Source organism: Ambystoma mexicanum, chromosome 2q (genome assembly GCF_040938575.1).
Source record: "Ambystoma mexicanum isolate Mex_15411 chromosome 2q, UKY_AmexF1_1, whole genome shotgun sequence".
NCBI classification, from domain to species: domain Eukaryota; kingdom Metazoa; phylum Chordata; class Amphibia; order Caudata; family Ambystomatidae; genus Ambystoma; species Ambystoma mexicanum.
Window position 1 is genome coordinate 717,673,623 of NC_090924.1, and position 24,743 is coordinate 717,698,365.

The window sequence follows — 24,743 nt, forward strand, 5'->3', positions numbered from 1 at the left end:
GCACTGCCCCTTGGTTCCTGGACAAGAAAGTCTGGTGTGGATTCAACTTGAGAGGAGCCGCTGAGGTGAGGGCAATGAGGTCGGAGTACCACGCAGGGGCCACTGATATCAGTTTGCACCGATATAGTCTGAAGGTGTGTAGGCACTCGAGGGACCAGCAGAATCAGAGGGAATGCATATAGGAACTTCCCCTCCCATGGAAATGCAATGGCGTCCACCAAGCTCTCCAGATGAGGGTATCGGCTGGCGAAACTCTTGCACCAACTGTTGACGTAAGTGACAAAAAGGTTGATCTCTGGTGTACCCGAAGTCTGGAACAACAAATGAAGTTGTTACTCGTGCATCTCTGTAAAGACTGGAGGGGGGGGGCTCTGTACTTCTGCTCTCTAAATGGTAGAGGAGAGGCACAGAGGACCCCAGCCAAGATTATCTATTGTTGGTAGCAATGGACGAGCAATCAAGGCCTAAATTCTCAGGAGGTGATGCAGGCTGGTTCTTAAGTACAGTGTAGTCCCCAAGCACCCACAAAGGAATGTCCACACACTGTATATATACACAATCACAATAACTCACTTTGTGCTCATTTAATCTACAATGGTAAATATATCCAGTTCTAAGTGGTACCACAATTATTAATCAGATTCCATTAAAGTGCATCAACTGTACTATGGTTAAATGTCACACTAATCACTTAATAAAAGGTAACCAACAATAGACATAGGAGGAAAGCAGTTGGTTAGAACAATTGGCAGAATACTGGCCCCGTTACCTAGACACAGTTCTGTGTGGAGATCGACCCCCCCCCACCCACCTGGGCAACCTGTAAAATAAAGATATGCTACAAGCCCAGTCCATATATTGTTCTATGAGTCTTATTTCCTTCTATAATGTTTCTACCACCCCAATGCACCTGGAATAGCAGAGTTCGACGAGTCGTCAACGGATCCTTCTTGAGCGGCTCCCTTTAAAGCAGGAGCCACAGATCGTCAAGATCCCTCGAAGAAAGTGAACTCGGCGGCGAGGCGGCAGCTTTGGTCCCAGCGGTGCTAGTCGACGACGATTCGAAGACGTCCTGCAAGGTAGAGGCACCTCGATGGTGATATTTCAGGACCGCAAAGATTTTGTGAAGAACTGTGGCCCAGCAAGTGAGTTGAGTCGTCTGGCGCCTCTACAGTCTTTGGTTGGCGGGAAACCCACTGGCAGATGCTCCTTGGTACGTCGACGGCCTGGCCTTCTCCGGCGGAATAAGGCGGGCGGCGGTGCGGACGAGCGCGTCCGTGAATCAAAAGTCTTAATCAATGGAGCGTGCAGCTCCGGTAGTCAATGGCATGGCATCAAGCAGTCCCCTCTTCTGGGCAACACAGCTTCGACGGGCCTCCAGCGGTTATGCGAACCCTGGCCGACGCCGGCGGACGGAATGTCCGGTGCTTATCTCCGTTCTCCTCGGCGGTCCCTGTCTCCGGTCAGCAACCTGTCGAGGGTCTGACTTCCAGGGAGCTTCAGCGAAGGTTGGCGGTGTTTGATGGTCCCTTGGAGCACAGGAAGAGGGCGCCTAACCAGGTCCTCTCTTGGATCAGTCACAACGACTCAGCGGCTTTCGGCGAAGGAGACAGCAGTCAACCATCTTCAGGCTCGGCTTCAAGATTCAGCTTCAGTTTCAATGTTAGTTTCAAATCCAGCTTCTGAACAATTTCTCGCAGTGAGAGGCCCCCAGGTATACTAGTTGATCTCCCATTCATTCTGCTGGGTCACACTCAGGCAACTAATCACTCAGAAGGGCATTCAGCAGTCAGTCAGCCAATCAGGCATACAGTGCATCCAGGCCATTTTCCTCCATCTCAGACACTCACAACAAGGATTGTGTATTTGGACAATTACCCAGCCATTCAACACTACACACTGCATTCATACCAGTTTCGGCAGGGCTGTCTCAGTCATTGTGTCAAACACCAGATACTAAACATCCACAACAAGAAGTGCATATTGGTCACACACTCCATTCACCCAGGTCCCACCCACAGGGTGTACCCACAACATACAGTCACCGGGAAGGCTACAGCCAGTCTGGCCTGGACTTCACAACAACACCATATATAGAACTTCCTCCCAACAGCCAGACAGAAGGAATGGACAGAGTCAGGGCTTCCCAGGACTTTGGGAAAACAAGGTAACAGGCAACAGAAAGCAAGAGGCCACAGGGGCCATCTTGTTTCCGATCAGGAATCAACTGATTCCAATCGCAGGGCCTGGGTATCCCAAAATGGAGGATACTCGGAGGACCTGTCAAATTCATAATGGAGCTGCCACCAGCCCATACCCTGCTCTGTGGGCCACACACAGGTGCCCAAAAAACATACACTAGGGGCACAGGGTTGCACCCCCACCCCTGGGTGCCATAAGGGTATCCCATGGGTCTGTACACCAACCCAAAAACAGGAAGAGCTGCACTGCCAGGAGTCCCACATGGACTCCTGGGCAGAAAACAATACACAACACAAATGAAAAAGGACTACAGGACAAGGACAAGGAGGCCCTGTCCCTCCAATGCATTTCCAGCATCACAATCTCCCACCCGTGACAGAGCGCAACTCCCTGCTGAGGGAGTCCATGAGGGTATTCTGAATCCCCGACAGATGGAGCAGAATGAGAAACATTTGATGCTGCAGAGCCCAGTGCCAGAGAGCCTGAGCTTCCTTGGACAGCTGTGGGGCCCTGGTTCCCCCTTGCTTGCGGACATAAAACATTGATGTTGTATTGTCGGTGTAGACATGTTCTACTTTCCCCGCCAGCAGGTGGAGGAAGGACTTCAGAGTCCAGAATATTGCCCACAACTCCAGCAGGTTGATGTGCAGGCTCTTTTCCTCTTCAAACCAGAGGCCTCTCGTGTTTTGATGCGGACAGTGGGTGCCCCAGTCCTCCAGGGAGGCATTAGTTGGGACGGTGGCTTGATGATCCGGCAGCCTGAAAGGGGCACCCTTTACCTGATGCTCCCCCACCGACCACCAGTGAAGGCTCCATTTGAACGCTGGCGTCAGAATGCTGCAATCGTCCCAGGACCCTGACGCCTGAATCCACTGGGCGTCTAGAATTTCCTGTAGCGGGCGTATGCGCAACCTGCATCGAGTGATCAAAAGGGATGCATGATATAGCCATCTCAAGCAATGACTTGAAATTGCGGACTGGGGACATCTGAGCACTGCTGAGGCAGTGTACCTTTTCCAGAAGTACTGCCACCCTCTCGTCAGAGGGCCTGACGGTGCAGGTTTGGGTGTCAAGTTTCGCTCAGAGGTAGAGAGCCTGTCTTGATGGTACCAGGCACGACTTTGGGTAGTTTATGGAGAATCTGAGCTGTTGCAGCCACTGGATGGTGGACACTGGGCTGACTTCTGCCACTGGGCACGAGGGTGCATACATGGATGCCCCTTCGCCTTAGATGTGCCACTACTGGATCGAGGCACTTGGTAAACTGCAGGCCGAACGGTATGGTCTTGAATTGATACATACAGTCACATCGGCCAGGTGGCGAGGGCAGGAGCCCCCACCATCCCCAGCCCAGGATCAGCTCATCTGAGCTGCTGCACCGTGCCACAAGGCATGAAGAGGATCGCCTCCCAGACAGGCCCCCTGCCACCACGAGCATCCACCCCTGTGCTGCCCACCCCTCCAAGAGCACCAATCCGCCGCCCTGCTGCCCACCCCTCACCCAGAAGCGGCCCGGGTCGCGCTCCTGCAACCGCGCCGACATCAAGGAGAAACAAAATGTCGGGCGCGATGCGGCACCAGAGCGAGGCTCAGCGTCGTGGTTGCTAAGCAACCGTGCTTAATAGCACCCAACATCCGCCGGCAGGCGGAAGAGCCGGCCAGCATCAAAGGCCATTCTAAGGCCCCGTTTGCCTCTGTTCGCCGTGTTCGGCGCGTGGCGAGTTGCCTAGGATGACCACAAACAAACTTTGCCTCATCATGGACAAACACCGCTGTGAGTACCATTATGCCATTCTACGATGCATTACAGAGCATCCATATGCGCATTCAAATGTACGCAGCTCCTTAGCGAGACATTCGTATCTGTACTCCCGATTGACTCAGCGCAGGCGTAACTCCTAGCCGCTGCCCAGAAATGTTAGTGATTTGCTGCATTGCATTGCCACTAGTGTAAGGCACACCCTTGTGCCCTACACTGCTAGTAAACTGCTGCATAGTGCCCGTTCCCTACACTGCTAGTAAACTGCTGCATTGTGCCTGTGCCCTACACTGCTCTGCCGCATTGTGCCTGTGCCCTACACTGCTAGTGAACCGCAGCATTGTGCCCAAACCTCTGTTACCGGATTGCCACACTGTGCCCTAACTGACTGCACCCACGGATGACTGCTACCCTGTGCTCACCCATCATGGCCAACATCACACCCCCACCATCCGCACTCATCCCCCCCTACGCCTTTCCTCCCATCATTTTTCACCAAACCCACAGAACACAAACCCAACCAACTCTCAACACGCCCCAGAACCACGAACTCTAGAAATCAAAAATTAGGCCTCCGCTCCAGACACTCACAGCAAAGCCCTCCAAGCAGATTTGAAAACAAAGCTACACCTGAACACAAGAAACTGTCCACTCCCAAGAAAGTAGCCAAGAGGCCCAATACCACTCCCACACCCTGCCCAGACTTACAGTGTGCATTAATTAATGCCAGATCCCTCCCCGGCCACGCCACCGAAATCCATGACGACCTCACCAACCTTGACCTCGACATTCTCGCTATCACCGAAACCTGGCTACACATCGCCGCCGGCCCAGCCATCTCACTAGCCATCCCACCTGGATACTCCATCCTCAGACAGGACAGAACATTATCCACAGGTGGAGGAGTGGCACTCCTAGTCAAAGACCACCTTGAATTAAGACAAACTCCCTCCAAACTAGGGGACAACATTGACTCTCTATCAGCCAAGATCGCACTCCCAACACCACTATCACTCTTAATCTAGTATATCGCCCACCAGGCCCGTTACTGGACTTCCAGAACAACCTCACACACCTGCTAGGTGAAAACCTTAAAACCACCAGCAAAACCATTCTCCTAGGAGACCTTAACCTGGGGCTCCACGACCAGAAAGATAAACCATCCACCAAGCTAGCACAAGCTCTCCAAGAAATGGGCTTTGTACAAAAAGTTCTCCATCCTACCCACAGTAAAGGGCGCACTCTTCACTGGGTAGCTGACCACAACTGCGGCATTGACATCAGCTCCACCACGCCTACCCCATGGTCCGACCACTTTCTCATTCACTTCTTCATCCCCTTACCTAACAACTCGGAAAGAAAACTTACGCCCGCACCCCCAGCCATGGCCAGGAACGCCAAGAACCTCACCAAAGAAAGCATCTCACCCTATCTAGTCCCTCTCACGAACAACCTCCCTGCCTCATCTGACCCAGCTGCACTGGCAGATATCTACAAAACTACCATTGCCATAGACATCATCGCCCCCCTACAAAAGAAAAAATCCAAAAACTCTAAACACTCCAATACCTGGTTCTCAGCAGAACTAAAAACTACGAACCAAAAAACGCAAAGCCCTAAACTTATGGCAAAAAGCACCCAATGCCTCCTCACTATCGTCCTACAAATCACTGGCCACCCAATACAAAAAAAGCATTATAGCAGCTAAATCTGCATCATATAATGATAGAATCTCCAACGCCACCTCAGAATCCAAAGAGCTCTTCGCTATCTTCAAGGAACTCTCCACACCGGCCATTAAGTCCCAAGAGATTGTCAAAGACCAAGCCTGGTGTAACACCATACAATCAGCCCTTCTAAAAAAAAAAATCGAACTCCTCCAAGCTAAAATCTTAAACCACCACAAAAATCTCACTCAGGAAATCATAGCTGCATCCCTAACGGAAACAGTGAATGAGAACAAAAAGATAAGTCACATTACACCCTTTAAATTTAGAGAAGTCTCAGATAAAGAGGTAATCGATATCGTCAACAGAATCAAACCCTCCAATTGCAAAGGCGACGCCTGCCCCGCCAAACTAGTCAAAGACTGCGTTGAAACACTAGCACCATTCCTCAAATCCTTCATCAATGCTTCCTTCAACTCAAACTCAGTCCCAACCAGCCTAAAAGAAGCTTGGGTGCGCCCTCTTCTAAAGAAACCCACTCTAGATCCAGAAAACGCCAACAACTATAGACCCATCACAACAGTTCCCTTCCTGCTCAAGATCCTCGACAAAGTCGCCTACTCACAAATACAGCACTACCTCGAAAACAAATCGCATCTTAGGCAAAAGGCAATCGGGCTTCTGCCCGGGGCATGGGACCAAATCGGCCCTATTAGACCTGAAAATCCAACTTAACGACATCATGGACAAAGGCAAACCGGCTCTCCTCCTACTATTAGACCTATCTGCTGCCTTCGACCTGGTCAACCATGACATCCTAGGCACGCAACTCAAAAATGAAGCTCACTTCTCGCCTGAAGCCGTCTCCTGGGTCAAATCATTCCTCGAGGGTCGACTTATGAAAGTCTTTTCTGATTCGGCAAACGCTACCCCAACCACTATCCATTGTGGCGTCCCACAGGGATCCTGCACTGCACCCACCTTATACAACATTTTCACCCTCCCACTGTTCAATGACCTCGACCATCGCCACATAGCTTACATCAACTATGCTGACGACACACAAGTCCTGCTCCCCCTTACTGGGGTATATGAACAAGACGCCGCAGCACTAACAAAAATATACACAGCCATTCAAACCTGGATGGCAGCCAATGGACTTTGCCTTAACGGGGACAAAACAGAGATCCTACTAGTTGGCACCAAAGAAACACTAAACAAACTCCCGCCTCTATACAAATCCTTTAACGTTGATAACTCCACCATCAGTCTCCACTGCAGTAAAAACACTAGGAGTATATCTTGACTCCACTCTCTCTATGACACGGCAAGTCAATGCCGTAGCCTCTTCTGCCGCACTCACCACTAAGATAATCAACGCCGTTAAACCCTTCCTATCCTCGAAAAACTGCTTGAATGTAGCCAGAGCCACAGTAGGTACCTAACTGGACTACTGCAACGCCCTCTTCCTGGGCACGTCTGCACAAAACATTAAAAAAATGCAAGTCACACAAAACAATGCCCTAAGAGCAGCCCTAAGCATTCCAAAAAGGGAGCACATCTCCCAAGCCAGAAAAGAAGCACACTGGTTACCTATAAAAGAGCGCATACTATTCAAATCCATGGCCATCACCCACAGATGCCTCTCTGCCAATGCCCTCCCTATCTTTCTGAAAGGATCACCCCCCATACTTCCACTAGACCCACCAGGTCACACATGACCAACCAGACCTATGTACCCACCTTTAAAAGAAGCAAAGCCGGAGGGTCCAGCTTTCAACACCTAGCACCCAAAAACTGGAACGCACTCCCCACCGCCTTAAGGAACGAAAAATCATACCATGCCTTCCGTAGACTACTCAAATCCACACTGTTCAACTAACCCTGCCTCACCTGTATTCTCACCACTGTATGTTTGGAAAGAACAGCAAATGTATGAAAATATGCCTCTATGCAAATCTGTGTATCTGTATATTCACTATGTATGCCTGTAACAAGTAAGACTTCTTTAGCGCCACGATGCCCCCGGGCAGATGTGCGCTCTATAAATCCAAATAAATAAATAAATAGTGTACTCCTGCCACCACAAAGTGAAGAGGACGCTGGTGTGAGCAGCGAATAGATATGTGAAAACAAGCGTCTGAGGTCAAGGGACACCAAGAAATCTCCTTGTTGCAGCTAGGACAGTACCTGCAAAGCGTTTGCACCTTGAGGAATTTGTTGCGCACCCTTAGATCTAACATGGGCCTCCAACCCCCTGATTTGCTGTGTAGTGCCTTTTTTCTTACCATGGAGTAAAGGGTGTAGACTCCTGTAGCCAGTTCGCCCTTTGGCATCTTCTTCACCGCCCCTTTCACTAGTAATGCGCGCACATCTTGCAGCAGGAGGTGTCGTAACTTCGCTGGATTGTGTGCAGGTGGAATGCCCAGTGGAAAGTGTACAAACTCCAGCGAGTGACCCTGCCGGAGAAGTGATCGCACCCATTCGTCGGATATTATGTTTTTCCATTCCTTGACGAATCTTGACAGTCGTCCACCGACTGGGGTGCTGGAGCAGGAGGACTGGGCCCTGGGCTGATCATGGCTGCTTGCGTACTGGCCCCTAGATTGGGAGGAACCATGGCAGCACTAGTACGGTGACTTGTAAGACGACTATAACTGGTATGTTGAGTGGTTGCGAAGTTCCACTAGAATGCCCTTTCCCAGAGCATAAGGACTGGCACCTCTGCTGTAGCGTGCTCAAGGACCGAGCAGTCTCTGTGTCTCTTTTTATAGAGAGAAAGGCCTCATCAACCTTCTTTTTGAATAGGTCTATGCCGTCAAAAATCATGTCTACGACTCAGATTGGGTATCAGGTCGTAAATCTGTGGCCTTTAACCACCCTGCTCAGCAAAGGACACCCCCATTGCCAAGTTGCCGAAAACCAGTGTCTGGGATATCCACCGATACTGTGATAGCATGGTCTGATGCCAATTCTCCCTCGCAGAAAATGTCAATTTCCTCCGGTTTCTTGTAGTCAGGCAAAAACTCTAGGATGGGGCCCAGTTTATACCACAACTCACGATCATAACGTGCGAGGATGGCCATGGCCATGGCGTTTGCAGCCCTGTCGTGGTAATTATCTTCTCGAGGCATTTACCCTCCTTATCCGGAGGAACAGAGCAGGTAGACGACGGGTTGGCTGACCTCTACCTTGCTGCAGCAGAGACAACGGAGTCTGGTGGAGGTTGAGTGCGGAGGCAGGCAGCGGTGCTATCTGGGGCCCTGTATTTTTTGTCAAAACTGTGCTTTTTTGAAGGAGTGGTTCAGGATGGACCAAGGTGACTAGGTCGTCCTCCCAGACGTCCTTCAGAAGCGGGATGGGCATGACATATTTGCTGTTGCCTACATTGATATAAAACACTGTCCTTGCGCTGCTCCTCCGGGGTGAGGCCGAACAGCTTGGCTGCTCCGCCCACGAGTGCATGCAAAGCTCCCACTTCATCCCGTGGAGTATCCCTAATTGGGACCTCATCAGGTTCCCCATTGGCTGGGATGAAGTCTTCAAACTCGTCCGTGTGGGACGTATGCATTGACGCCACATCGTCCAGGTGTTCTGGATTAGTGTCTGCCCCGTCTCAGACAGCTGCCGGGGCCTTGCCTGGCGATCAACCCAACTCGGGGGTTGCAGATCGTCAATCTCCCTGGAAGGGCCTGGGATGTCTGCAGGAGGCCGCTGTGAAGAAACCAGGTTGGTGACGGCACAGGGAGCATTTGGTGCAATGTAGCCTCCAGTGCAGTAAGGGTTGATAAAATATCCAGCGACCAGTTCCTCTGTGGAGGAGGTGGCTGAGATTGCTGCACCGGAGGCAAGCCAACCACTGCAGGGGAAGGGTGCAAGGGTGGCAATACTGGCAACCTTATGAGGCTTGTTTCACCACATGGCGAACTAGGCTACTTCCTAGGAGGTGGTCTTGCCGGGGACGAGGGAGGCGACATAATAGGATCCACATCCTGGTCCTCCAAATCTTCAAAGAAAGAGAGGCTTGGTTCCACTATGATAGTTCATTCTGGAAGCAGCCCCACCCCAAGGTCTGACTATGAAGGTATAGGGAGCGCTGACACCGTATTGGGGGAGGTGTCAGAAGTGGTTGTAACAATCAATGGGGCTTTAGTCGTGACCAAGCGAGAAGATACTGTTTTTGCTATCGACAAAAGTAAAATAGTTGTGGCTGTAGCAGTCATCGGGGTAGCCTGCTTGCTCAACGTTGGGCACTAAGCATGAATTTAGGTTTCTATGTTTTTATGCACGCCAAAATTGAATCACCTAGAATGTGTGCGATAAACCATCTGCTTAATGGCATCAAATCTTAAATGGGTCATAATGTCCTGTCCTTCTTTGAAATAAGTAAGTACCTTGCTGCCACTTTTGGTATACCAGGGATGAACTCTCTTACAGAAAAAGTAAATAGTCTGTTCTGGTATTTATTTTCTCAGTGGGATTTCTTGACGAACTCCATGGAGTAACATTGTAAACTCATGTTTAGAATCCATTTGTTTCTTGTAACTCCTTTTCCACTGAGTGGAAGGAAAAGAGGCCCCCCGCCCAGTGCTCCAGATAAGATTTTGAAGTGGGAGTATTTGATGCCCTATTTTTTTTTAAAGTTGGGAGTAAAATTCTTTTTGGGCAGTAAACACCTAAATTAATTTCCCATTTGTAGTAGTTTATAAAGTAAAAATGATAACTGGAAAACAAATGTTTTTGCAATAATTATTTCATTGCACATAGTTATTATTCAAGCCCATTAAAAGATACACATTTGCTTCTCTCAATCAGGCAGTAATGATAGCTTCTCCCAATCAGGCAGTAATGATAGAAGTTCTTTTCTTTGGTACATGCCCTACTGGTCCAAACATATCCCTGGAGCTGTTTGGGCCAAAGCAGGGGCACAAGTTCCTCTTTTTTGTTGCAAGTATTTTTACTCCCTTCTTATATTTTCTGTGAGTATTTGCCTATTTTTAGAGTGATACACCCCTTACCTGTAGGGATGCACCCGCGCTTTGGTTGGTGCGAATCCTGATGGGAGTCCTCTGCTTTAGACATGTTCCCACAAACTTTAACCTCTCTGGGTAGTTTTACCTGTTATGTAAGGATGTGTGATGTTAAAGCTCCCATTTAAGACAAGATGCTCACTGGCTCCCAGTACGAGACAGAATCACCCTCAGATCCCTCGTCATCGTCCATAAATGCCGCTCTAATGACGCACCCAAATACCTGGCAGACAAGTTCCACAACCACACCTCAACTAGACCAACTAGAACACCATACGCACATTGCCTTTCCGTTCCCAAATTCTCCCTAAAAAAAGCAGGTGGCGCCAGCTTCCCGGTCCTAGCTGCCAAACTATGGAACGCTATGCCACCATACCTTAGAGCAGAACCCTCATTTTGGACTTTTAGAGCCAAAACAAAAACATGGCTTTCCAACAAAAACGCTGCTTAATGCACTTCCTCTCTGCATGCCTCTGTTGACCACCTGTAACCCGGTCTGCTACACCGTTGTTGTTTTATCACAGTCTGTATTGTATATTTTTGCCATGCTGTAACTGTTTCTAAGTCTCCGGCGCCCAGCTACCCCAGGGTTCGGTGCGCGGTACAAATAAATAAACTAAACTAAACTAAACTCCTGCGGTCTTTTTTTTGGATCTTTTGGGCCTGTGGTTGTGGTTTAAACAAAGAGCCCACAGCCACAAGTGTCTTAATAATTAATGCTATACACGCTTATCTGTCCTTGGACAATGTCTGGTGCATTTTCTCTAGTGCCTTTTTGCAATTTATCTTAAACGTGCTATAGAAACTGCAAAAATAATAGTGTATGGCACAGAAATAGCTACCTTTCTTTCAATGGCATAGCATCTTTTTTTATCCAATCAGGTGGTACTGAGGTTGACAGTGTGACCAAAGCAAATCACGTTACTATAATGGTGCCAGGGTGTGATTCTGCATTTATCTATGATAGTTTAGCATGAGCTAATCCATCCACTAATCCAATAATTCATTCATACATGCATTCAATTTTTACAACCATTTAACATAGGCCATGTTTAAGCATTATAGTTTGTTTTGATTATAGCAGAACCATGCAATTATGTACACTTGGTATTATGTATAGCACATTCTGTATTTCTAGGCGCTAGATAATGTGCTTTGTGTCTTGTCCATATGAATTAGGTTTTTGCTGAATGCGGGCAGAGAATTGTTTTCCCAGCCAAACACAGTGTGTAAATGTGTTGATACCAAATACAGTCTTTGCAGACTGTCAAATCCTTTAGCACGGAGATACAACCTTGGTTGGCTGACTGCAAAGAAATGTTTTCAATGAACAAATGTTCTGGTTTTTGCATGAGACAGTCTTGATGCGAAGACACAATATGCTTGCTGGCTTGTTATTTTTAGAATAGAGAACATGTCATGTCAATGTGTTCCAGTATATGATTATGCTGGCTGAAATTATGTATGCACGCACATAACATAGTATGCACATAGTTTAAAATGGAATGCTTTCTACGCACACAATTGTAAAATGACTGCGTCCTTGCTCTGAATAAACAGTGGATTGGTGTTCTGTTCAATAGGTTCAGCTGGCTGAGAGTTGGAGCTAGAAAGCTAGAGCCAGGGGAAGGAGGCTGGCTCATAGCTGGTTGAGAGAGAACGGAGCTAGTGTCACAGTTTCAGCCTTGGAGGCTGGCTGGGTTTGCTAATGCACTCATGCTCCAAGAGTGCTGCTTGTTAGTGATTAGTGACATTCTGTCATGCAGAAAATAAAGATGCATTTTGCTTTGAAATAATCAGATTCCCGTGTCTCTGTGATCTCTTGTTATATTTTCTTTCCATAGCATAGCAAATTTCTAGATTTCACAAGTGGGACTATAATTTTCCTCTTTAATCCAGTGAGAAGGCATCACAAAGAGGTTGACCGTAAATATTTACAATCCTCTGGATCACCTGAAAATAGCACCAACGATTGCAAGCATTAAGGGGATTTTGGAAGAACGAAGTGTTCTATACACTTATGGTGCAATATTCAATGGAGGAAATTTTAACGTTAAGTGTCCACCGGACACAAGATTGATAGTGAAAGACAATAGGTTATGGGATATTATTCTGGCTTCTGCCTTGAAATGAAAAGATTCCAATAGAATGGAGAATTTGAATGCTTACTCACCGAGTGATAGGTGTATAGTAACGTTGAAGGTTCAGTGAATTCTCCAAAAAACCCTTTGATGTGGTACAATTTTTTGACTACTTGTGTCCATGCTACTTTAAATAGGAACATGAATCTGGCTTATTCATAAAAGTTACAAAACAAATTAAACTTGGCAAGCAACATCATAGCAACGTCAGACTCAAAGATTTTGGAGATTGATTAACACCAAAGATAATTGTATAGAAGTAAAAAATAAATCCTGTAGGTGAAAGGTTTTGGGATGCATTAGTAAAACAGTCATTCATCCATCCATCCAATAGCAATGATAATTTTATAACCACCATGCTAACCCGCTGGGCCATATGTCGCAATCGTCTTGGGTCCATAGTATTTAATTTTAAGAAAAGGATTAAACCCACAAAATGACTGCTTAATCATATTGATGGACACTTCCATCAAAATATTTGTGACATTATTACTTAAAGAACTAAATAGGTGGGTCCATTCTAAGGGGACTCTCTCCTGTTTCCAATCAGACTTTAGAAAGGGCGCATCAAGCCTTAGAAATACTCTCGTTTTTAGTACCGGAAGTGCAAAAGCACCAACCCCAGGTCTCACACACTGCTGTATGTATCCTTTTTAGACTACATGGTGGAATTTAACAAGGTTTATGGAAATAGGCTCTGGTGAAAGCTTTGTTAGTGGGGAATTGAACGTGTGCTGCTGACACACTGATTGTTGCACTGAACATCAACACATGCTTACGGCGTAGGTTAGATAAAACAGGAAATTGCAGCCAATAGAAACTAAGCATGGCTTTAATAGGGATGCTTTTTAGCACCCTTGTTGCTTAATCTCTAAATGGACGACTTGGATACGGTCTCAGAAAAGATCTGCATCTGAATTGGGTATCAAACATTTCATAAATGGGTTATGCATAGATACTCTTAGGCCAAACTATAAAAGGCCTAAAGGCATCTTTCAGTGGTAGCAGGATTTTGGTCAAATGAATTCAAAATAGACATCACTAAAACTAAGATACTGTGCTACCAAACAGAGGAATCTTAAGCAAACTTTTGAATGGTAATTAACGGACAAAGTTGGCAAAGTGGTCCAAGAATTATGTTATTTGGGAATTAATAATCAAAACAGAAAGGAGCGTCAAACCTACTGGGGATAAAATTATGAATAAAAACACTAGTCATTTCTGCTATAAGTAGTTGTGATTATAAACACGGGGGGGTTCTCATTTCTTACAATAATTAGAGAATATAATAAAAAGAATCTGTCCAATGGCTTTACATTGTATTGAAGTAACACCTGGTATTTGACGCCCGACTGGACAGAACAGATGGTCTATTTTGAAGGCTGATTTTAAGCCTTGCTAAATCTACCTCAATATACTTTACTGGCTCTGAAGCTTTGCTCGGCACACTCGTCTCAATTTTAAGAGCTTGTTTTTAATCTTAAAATTAAACAGACTGGGGCAAATAGCTTCGTGTCAAGTTTCATAGTGGCAATAGTGATACATTTGTGGATTTAAATAAACAATTTGTAGCATCAATTCAGTTGAAGGGAGATGAAGTGGATGCGATTATGCCAGAAAACGAGTTGAAGAAAAAGCATGCCAGTATATCAAGATCTTCCCATTCCACTAAAATGCAAGGCCCTACACATATGGCACTTTCTGGATAAAAGTAAAAAGGGAATATTTATGACAGTTCGGATCAAACTTTAAGACAAACAGAACATTTTAGGCACTAGACTAGGTTTACCTAGAGGAATATAGAACATGCAGGTGCTGCTGCACTAACGTGACACCTCATAAAAGTGGGGGGCTTCAGATGATGCAAGGTGTAAGCATTTCAAGAGACTTGTAAATGATTTGTTATTCTTATATTTAGATACAAATGTCCAGTCCAAGATCAACAAATGTCCTTTAATCTTGTGTTGATTAAATTTTTATCAGTGATGAAGTTAGGTAATAAAAAAGTGCTTTTAGTTGGTTTTAAGTGAGCTTAAATTGCGAATTGTAAGTAAATGAATTTCAGGGTATTCAGACTAGACCATTTATGTATAGGACAATGGTCGGGACGGCAACTGATGCAGCGATGAAGCCCACAGGATTGTTACAGGTCACCTCCGAAGGCTTCCAAGGGAAGGACCCTCGAGCAGGGGCTTGAGACTGGTAGTTCCCACTGGTTCAGGAGATAAAGCACCGATCAGCAAAGTAGCAAGTCTTTGGCAGAACAATTAAAAACAAAGCTGGTTGGCTGCAACAAGTTTCGGGTCTACAACAAGATGGTCCTTTTCGTAGGGGTCTTGACTCAGACTATCTGAAGAATGGCTGCTAGAGTCATCCCTTTACCCATGATTCAAGGTGGAGTCGGTCCAAACCCACTAATTGGCAGAGGCTGTCCAATAGTGGACAGCCTCCAGCCGCTACATCTGCCCAGCAACAGACACTTTGGTCAGGATGTATTCTGGGACTATACATGGTAGCCCCCAAATCTGGCCACAAACACATACCATCGTTTTGCTTGGGAAAGCTGAGGCTTTGCCTAGGAAAGGGCTGACCATATATGGCAAATCAGGCCATGAGAGCATGAAGAAGGCCAAAAGACAAGATGGGCCAATGGCAGGGCCAAATCACGTGGCACAACCTTTTTAGAGTATGTGGTACTCTAAAAGGGATTATGTGGTTGAATCCAAAAGTGAATGAGAAAAAGGATACAGTAGAAAAACAATCTGCTACCATCAGCAAGTCTTGGATGCATCATTCACGCAATAAAGTTATAGGTACACAAAGTATCCATACCGGACCCCACTGTAAGGGGAAGAGGACAGTGTAAAATCAACCAAGAATCTCACAATGGAGAACCCCTGTACTGATCGCCGTAGGAACTGATCAATGCCCCCACAACAGACAGCCTTAAGGCAATTGAATTAAAAAGGCTTCACTTCCCCCTAGAAGTTGCGACAGGTACAAAACAGATAAGATTTGTGGTGGGTGGGGAGGATCACTGAGGTCTATGGGGGGAAAAAGCAGCAAAAAGAAAATCTTTCCAAACACTCATCCCAAGACTAGGGACCAGGGGATCTAATCCACCTCTGGAGAGATGTTATGTTACAGTCTGTTATACATCCTGGACTAGCCATCAGCATTGTTACGTTGGGGACCTGCCTTATGCTCAAAAGTGTAGTCAAAGCCTTGAAGGCTTATGAGCCACCTGAGTAGTTTAAGAATCTCACCCTTAATGCAACAGCCACTTTAAGGGTGTATGGTGAGTCTGAATGGTGTAGCTGAGTCCCAAAGACTTAAGGTCTCAGCTTCCTAGGAGACAGCACAATGGCAAAACATTTTTCCACAGTGGCCCAACTCAGTTCTCCGTCCTTAGGCTGGCAACTGATGAAGCATATAAGGGGTGTCATCTAGCTGTGAGAGGAGTGCTCCTATTCCAGTGTCAGGCATTAGTATGTACTATAAAAGGTTAGTCTGATGCCCTAATAACAGTTGCCTGGCGCAATGAAGCCTTTAAGCCCTGAAGGTCCTTCTCACACTACTTAGAGCGAGGGCGCTTGTAGGTTTCTTTGGAGTGTTTAGAGCAGTCAAGTGGGCAGCTATGGTGTCATTGTCTGCCAGGAAATTCATGCAATACCCAGTGAAACACAGAACGGTTCTCACTGATTTAGCTTGTAGGGGTCCCCCAGTCTCATACAACCTTTGCCCCACCAACCTTATGCCCACAGAATGTCACTGATCCTTGTCCAATCTTCCATTTGGATGCCTTTATGGGCCTGGAATATTATATGGAGGTGTCTCACATACCCTCCCCTAAGTGGGAATGTAAACTGCAATATCATCTAGATATGACACGCAGTATTCATCAAGTCTATTTATGATATGGTTGACCAACCACTCATTTAGCAGGTGAATTTCTTAACCCAAAGGGTGTATCCCTGCATTGGTAAAGTCCCCCATGTGGGGAAAATCCAAATTTACCCTGGCATTTTCAGTCCTGGTTAATTACCAATACCCTGAACACTAAACATTTAGTTATTTTTGCAGATCACCCTAAATGTGAATGTGTATATATAACACTAGCACTCTATTTTAGAACCAGTTAAACAATCAGATCAAGTGTAGTAAAGCAAATTAACAATAAGGTAAATCTGAACCAAATTAGAGAATATGTATGAAAGAAAGTAGCTTAACACGCCATACACCGCTTCATAAAATATGGCCCTACACATTAAAAAGTTATTCCCCAACTATGAGAGAGAGGGCCTAGCGCCTTAGAGCAGCGGTCTGCCCCCTGCTCTTCACATGTTTTTGACTATGACTCCCATGATCCTTCACCACTGACTATGCTGCTTAGGGCTGAAGGTAGATGTAGTCCAAAACATCTGGAGAGCCAAAGGTTGCAGACCCCTACCTTACAGTCAACGGTCCCAAATCAATCCTCTTAAAAAAGTTAGGAGTCTTAAGAGTATGAAAAAGAATTGGCTAAACCAACATGGAGTTTGTGAGTGTTTTAAAGTAAGAATGCACTAGCAAACAATATAATACTCCTCAAAGACAAAATAGCTAATAAGAAATCCTCACTACCCAAACAGGACACCCAAATTCCAATCCTTGACCTGACTAATAGACCAGATCAATTCAAATTCGCGAAAGTGTCCACCCTAGAAGTAGAGAAAATGATCTCACTGAAACCTTCAAAACGCCAGGGGGACAAATGCCCAGCACAACTAATTAAAGATGCAGCCAGAGACCTGGCTCCATTTATCTCCAAACTTATTAATGCATCCTTCTCAACCAACACCGTCCTAAGTGATTTGAAACGAGTCCTGGGTATTACCCTTTCTCAAAAAGCAAACATTAGACCCCCACCATCCCAACAAACTATAGGCCTATTACGACCGTACCCTTTCTGTTGAAGATACTTGACAAACTTGCGTATCTCCAGATACAACAACACCTTGAAACCAACCACCTCTTAGGTGCCAGCCAATCTGGCTTCACACCATTACATGGTACTGAAACGGCCCTAATCGACCTAAAGACCCAAACTGAGGAGCTAAAGGACAAAGGGAAATCTGCCATGCTTCTCCTCCTTGACCTGTCAGCCGCCTTTGACTTGGTGATCACTAAGTTCTATGCAATCACCTTGCCTCGGCAGCTCACTTCTCTAAGGAAGCAATAGCATGGGTCCAATCGTTCCTCAACAACAGATCCATGCAAGTCTTCTCCCCTTCAGACTCAGCAGATCCAATTCCCATAACATGTGGCATGCCACGAGGCTCATGCGTCTAACCTACTATGTACAATATCTTCACAAAGCCGTTGGTTGACAAATTAGATAATCTGGGTGTCTCCTACACCAATTACGCAGACGACACCCAGATCCTCATATTCCTTTTCGGGCAATTACCTCAATGACATGGCTCTTGTGAACAAAATCTATCTCCTCATTCAGGCATGGATGGCCACCCATGGCCTATGCCTGAATGACAAGACTGAAATTCTGATCAAGGGAACACCGGCTAACCTTAAAAAACTCAACAGCGATTACTCCTCGTTCGATATTGATGGCAACACCATCAAAGTCGTAAAAGAGGTAAAAACCTTAGCCGTTTACCTCGATTCCACCTTAACACTGACAAAACAAGTTAACTCACTGGCTTAGACTTCAGCTTACACATGCAAGCTGATCAGGGCCTGCAGACCATACTTATCCGCACCTAGCTGCATCACCTTAGCAAACACTCTTATACTCTCAAGATTAGACTACTGTAATGCGCTTTATCTGGGCGCAAACAAGCATATCCTGAACAAGATTCAGACACTTCAGAACAATGCCTTAAGGACAGCCCTAAACGTCCCAAACAAAGATCACGTATCTGAATACAGAAGACGAAACCACTGGCTGACAATTAAGGACAGAATCCTGCTCAAAACCACAACTCTGACCTCAAAATGCCTGAACGCCGCCGCCATAATCTATCTCACTAACCGCATTGTCAGGAAAATGTCTAATCGACCCTCCAGGACCACTAACGCCTACTGCCTAAATGTACCCCATTTCAACCTAACCAAATCTGGCGGCAGAATCTTCCCAGTTATGGCAGCGCAAACGTGGAACTCACTCCCGTTTACACTCCGTACCAATCAAACTTACCCCAGCTTTAGATGCAACATACAGAAATGGCTGAGAATGAACGATAAACATCCTGGTACCGAATCTCAAGAACATCGCGCAACCTAAGTTAGGTCTCAGCACAAACCTATGAACATCAAATGGTCTTGCGGACGCTTTCTGTGTACCAAGCACCTAGTTTGCTCTCCTCCTGCGCTCTAAATGTAATGTACACTCTGTAATTATTGTACATTACTGATTTTGTGTAACTATGCACCAAGTACCTTGTAAATCCTGTATATTATATATTGAAACCTTGTTAACGACATATACTATAACCTAAGCCTAACGTTGTCATGTATTTTTCTCGCGCCTAGTTACCCTCGGGTTTGGTGCACCATACAAATAAAATAAACAAACATATAACAAGTGAAGAAAGATCTCAGCAGACCCCATCACATTCCAACACTTTTGGGGAAGTCCTGTGGGGGAACCTTCACCAGAACCCCACTTATCACGGTGAGGCAAGGGAGAGGTACCGTAAGGACTTTGGGCCTGTTAAACCCTGTGGAGGTGGAGGTGCAGGAACAGGTATGCAGCACCTTGACCAGAAACGCTGCATTGGCATTTCAGTGATGGAGCCAAGCTGTCCCTCTCATATGACCTGCAGACTGTGCCAATAACATTGCTGAAACACTTAAAAAACAAACAACTGTCTGAAATGTATGCACTGGTATAACAAGGTTTTGGTGTGGTGCCATGTTTGCCACACTAGCTGCGCAGAAGCCTGCACACAATTAACTAAATAATTTAAGAAAACATTGTTAATATTGGAATTCTGCAGACCTTTGGCATTGCTTTAACTTAGGAAATCAAACATACATTAACTAGTAAACTCAAGGCACGCACACTCTACAATAACCATGTGTTAATGTTCATGGAAAGATGTATTTAAAAAAAGGATATGATTCGTAGTCCAGTGTCTGAGTAAGAACGCCAGTCAGAACAAATTCTGCATTATGAACATCTGAAAATGAGCGCACACAAAAAAAATTAAATGTGTGTTCATACTCTTACACTTAAAATAGCATGGAGGAAAATCGGCCAAAGAAACATACCTATACTTCTAGCAAAGTATTCTCTACACAGGTGCAGGTCATTTTCACAGGATATTAAAATGATCTCGGGTAAGCTCTGTAAAAAAGAACATTACATTAGAAAATAAATGAGCCATCAAAAAGTATTGGGATAAGAAAGAATAAAAAGGTAGGCAACTCATGCAATACATACTTTGTTCTGTTTATGTTCCATAAGTTTTCGAAAAGGGGGCTGCTTCGATAGCACTTTTCCCCCTGCACATTCCGCAATTGCCTTCATGGTCGAAAGGCTTGGACAAATACCAGGTGTGATGTAAAAATATTTCCCCTGGAAACAACAAAAGAATTGTAATTAATGTATAGTTCATTGCTTTGCAAGGCTAAAAGTCTGTTTAAAGTGCATCACGTTAGCGTATGTGCGAATACTACAAATAAACATAAAAGAACAGCAGCAATAATTAGTGGATGGTAAAAAGACAAACAGTAAGAGAGAATGTTCCTGAACAGAATGCTTTATATGAAGCCACACAGGGATGGATTACAGCAAGTGCATCCCTGTGCAAATTACACATGCTGCTGTTTGCTGCAAGTGTCACACTTGGTATACCAAACCATCATCTGCAACCTGCAATGGTGGACATTGGTTCACACGGTGCGGCATGCAACTATGGAAAGCATATTGGCAACTGTTCCTAATAAAACATGTGCAGGGGGAAATCAGGCCTAGGTATTGTTAAAGATGTTTTTAGCACCATTTCCTCCATAGTTTTCCATGGAACCCTGGTCTTTTTGATCTGTTTTTAAACCTGTCTTGACTCTTTGAAGAGAAGGGACGCTTCCCCTAGTCTTTTGCTAATTTGTACAGAGAAACTGACTAGACCTTCAGACTAACCGTACTGGGAAACTAGTTTCACTTTTGAATTCTTGTATTTATATTGCACACAGCACCTTACAGTTCGCAGTGCAACAGGGATACTTTTGTATCACCCTAACCTTTTACACATGGGATTTTTTGTTACTTTTATATGTGCCTAAAAACAAGCTGGTGGCAGCAGTTACATTTTAACTGTTTTTGCGTTATGTTGGTTGAGCAAATTTGCGTTTACTGCATACTACTAAGGGAGGATAGAGTTAAATCCCGGTATCGCCCCTTGACTTTCTTTTCTAGATGGAGGAGGAGGGTGTCCTCGGTATATCTGTGTACGGATTCCTTCAACATGGCCGCCGGTGTGCCATGTGAAGGTCTAATCCCTCTGGAGAGGGCGTGCCAGGTGAAGTCAGTCGCCCTCACGTCATTGTTGTGCAGCCGGGATATGAACAGCATGTTGCTTCACTCTCGCAAAATGCTTGTGAATTACGTTTCTTTATGTGTCCTCTTTTCCTCTATCACAGTCTCTCCCCAACTCCCTCTCTACCCTCTCCCAGGGTGTTCCCGTCCGGATCCTGGTCTATCAAAGCTTTGCCATCTCCTGCATCAAAGTACCTAGTTCCCGACGAACGGTAATTCCCACGCACATGCATCCAGAGTTTGCTGTGATCCAAAAGACTGATACCAATAAGTGTCTCCTCCCGTTTCCCGGATGTGCAGCTTTGCCGCTTATTAGGGAGAATTGTCAGAAATGTGCCAATTCCCTTCCACCTTAGAGACCCCCCAGCTCTTTTGCTGGACTTTAGGACTTTAATTTCTAACTTGGAGAGAGTGAGCCCTTTTTCTCACGCTCATGTATTTTTATTGGGATTTGGACTCTGTGCTTCGTTTAACTTTGGAGTCTGACAAACTCCATAGGTATCATCTTTTACATTGTGACACACAGCACCTTCAGTGCAGTGGCACAGGGAAGTCTCTTAGATTTCCCAAAGGTTTAAATACCTTCTCTCAGTGAAACTACTGTTTCCAAGAGCAGTGAGGTGACATTGACTTCACTTACATTTTGTAACTTTCTAGACCCAACACACATCTTATAATAGGGTGCTGGAGGGGTTACTTAGTATCCCCTTTGTCTAGTTTCTCATGTAACATTTTTATGTTACCCTTTCTAAAATTAATGGCTGGTGGCAGTGGTTTACTTTATACTACCATTGTGTGTTTTTACTGTGGGCTGCGTTGGTGCCCATTTTGTCAAAATGGCCATGGTCTTCTTTTTTCGTCATTTCTTGTTGGAAAGGTCCTTCTTGAGATTTACTCTGCGTGCCAAACCAGGTTTGGTCCCTTTGTTCGTCTTGTCTTCGGCAGGATTCCAGAGTGAAGCCCACATCTGGCTCCAGTATGTCTGACAGGGGCAGGAAGTGAGGGAGGTACCCGACACTCCCTGTGCTTAATCCCCTTGGTTACAGGAATGCACCCAAAAAGGTGATTGGCCGGCTGGCTGTCTGGCAAGGACAGCCACCCTGCTGTGTGATTGGCAGCTAGGCTGGAATTAATGGGAGAACCCTGCATAAAAGGCAAGGCTTTTTGGCTTGGAAGGCAGAGTCGACCACTGGACGAAGGAATCTGAAGAAGAACTTGGAAGAGACGCCTGCTGCAACCCCTGGACCGTTGGTTTGCCCGGTGAAGCCTCACTGCTGTACTGAAGCTCCAAATTCGCCTCGACTAGAGAAGCCCTTCAAGGATGACTTCTCCCTTTGAGTTGGTGGGACCAATCAACTCCAAAGTAAGCCCGTCTGGACATCGTCTCAGAGCTGGCTGTATTTCCACTACTGCTGCTGCTGAAACCGAAGTGCCAGGAAGAGGAACACCAGATTGTGTGGTTCGCTTTTAAGTCGGACCCAAGTGCCGGGAAGATCCTTCGAGTTCCCTGAAGCAGGACCGACCAAGCCTGAGCCACCTCTATAGAGTGCTGCAGCCCAGATGCAAGGAAAGTCTAGAGTGGTATCTGAGAACCGCAGTGTTGCTATTTGCTGTCAGACGCGAGGAGCTGAAACACTGAAAGGAGCGCTAAATTGAAGTTTTTGCATTGCTTTTGCTGACTGTCCCATTCCAGAGCAGGAGTCCCCAGACGTCGTCCTTCATGTCCCCACGACTGAGTATCAGGAACAACAGGATCTACAGAGCTGTACAGGAACAGAAGCCAGTTGGAACCATTTCTTCTAACCAGAGGTACTGTAAAGTCTAAGAACTTACCTCTTGTTGATACCGGTCTTGGTTACCTTGCAGAGTTGCTGTAGCTTTGCCCCTCACAAGCCTCCCAGCTTGTGGCCCTTCAAGTGTTCTATTTTCTAGAAAGAAGATCTACAGCTCCCCTTAATATTGTGCAATTAATAATGGCTGTCCTGGGTTCTTGAGTTACTCTTCCTACCTATGACTCTGTGCTTTATCTTTTCCCCAGGAAAGGGTTAATTTACTGAACATTGGAAGGTTCAAAAGTACTTACATGTTCATGAATTATTTGTTAACCTTTGTTTTATTCTAGGGGTGTAACGGTATACCGTTATAGATACCGTGAACAACTTAATTGACCTTATGATACATAGGTATATGCATGACGACATCATGCCGAGAAGGGACTTGATGGACCTCACCCTTGCAATCTTCAGGGTCAACAGCCGTTGTACCTTGCCCAGCGTGGCCGCTATCCTCTCCTCCGACTGAGACGCCAGGCACATCGTGTTGAGCCGAGACCCCAGAAACAACACGTCTTGCAATGGCACCAAGCAGGACTTTGCATAGTTCATTGAGAACCCCAGCAGCTGGACAGTCTTCGCTGTGTGAACGACGGCGATCTCCCTCAATTTCACTCGGATGAGCCAGTCGTCCAGGTAGGGGTAAACGTGGATCCCTCGTAGACGTAGCCGTGCCGCCACTGGTGCCAGGCACTTGGTGCAAAGGGTTTTCATATTCAATCCGAAGAGTAGGGCCTTGAACTGGTAATGTTGCCCCTGAACCACAAAGCGCAGAAACGTGCGGTGTCCCTTGTGAATGGGGATGTGAAAGTAGGTATCCTCCAAGACCAGCGATGACAGAAAATCCCCTTCTTCCAGCTGTGCTAGCACGTGCTAAAGGGTGACCATACAAAACTTCTTGGATTTGATGTACTTGTTCAGACGGCGGACATCTAGGATGTGCCTCCAACCACCAGTTTTTGTTTTGACGAGGAAGTACTGAGAGTACACTCCGGAGCGAGCTTTATCACCCCTTCTTCAGCATGGCCCGCACCTCCAGCAGAAGCTGAGGGACGTGGTTTTCCTGCCTGGCCACTGGTGGTATGTGCAGACACTTTAGTGGAATTCCAGGGTGTGTCCGTGGGCCAGAGCGTCCAGCACCCAACGGGCGGTGGAGATGGACTTCATCACGGCCGGTTCAATCTTGCTTCGCCGTGGAGGTGCTACATTGGGGACCCTGTCGACGACGGCTACCTCCTGCAGACTTGCTGCCTTGCTGCAGCCCCTGTAGGCCTCCTGGGCCTAAGAGCAGGACGGCTGATGGTAGGATGAAGAGCTTCAACCAAAGCCTTTGCAGGAACCTTGGGGGTTTACCCCCGGGAATTCCGAAAGGACGGCCACCGCTGCTGAAGTGTGACCAAGGCACGAGTCGTCTTGTGTCCGCCTTGATGGCCTGAAGAGACCTGTCCACGGTCTTGACAAACAAATTGTCCCCGCCGAAGGGCATGTCCAATACCCTCGACTGCACATCCTGGCGAAAGTTAGTGGCCCTTTACCAACCTCGCTGACAAAGGCAAATGCTGTTGCCCATTTG

At 46.2% G+C, this 24,743-nt stretch overlaps 1 protein-coding gene across 1 annotated transcript in view; it reads right to left on the reverse strand.

Moving 5' to 3' along the window:
- PAXIP1 (PAX interacting protein 1) overlaps positions 1-24,743 on the reverse strand; it is a 584,896-nt gene that overhangs the window by 15,096 nt on the left and 545,057 nt on the right. Inside the window, exons 18-20 of the mRNA XM_069647937.1 lie at positions 20,244-20,378; positions 20,072-20,147; positions 19,916-19,980 (exon numbers count right to left, since the gene is read on the reverse strand). Coding sequence (XP_069504038.1) covers positions 19,916-19,980; positions 20,072-20,147; positions 20,244-20,378 — 276 coding nt within the window. The remainder of the gene's footprint in view (positions 1-19,915; positions 19,981-20,071; positions 20,148-20,243; positions 20,379-24,743) is intronic.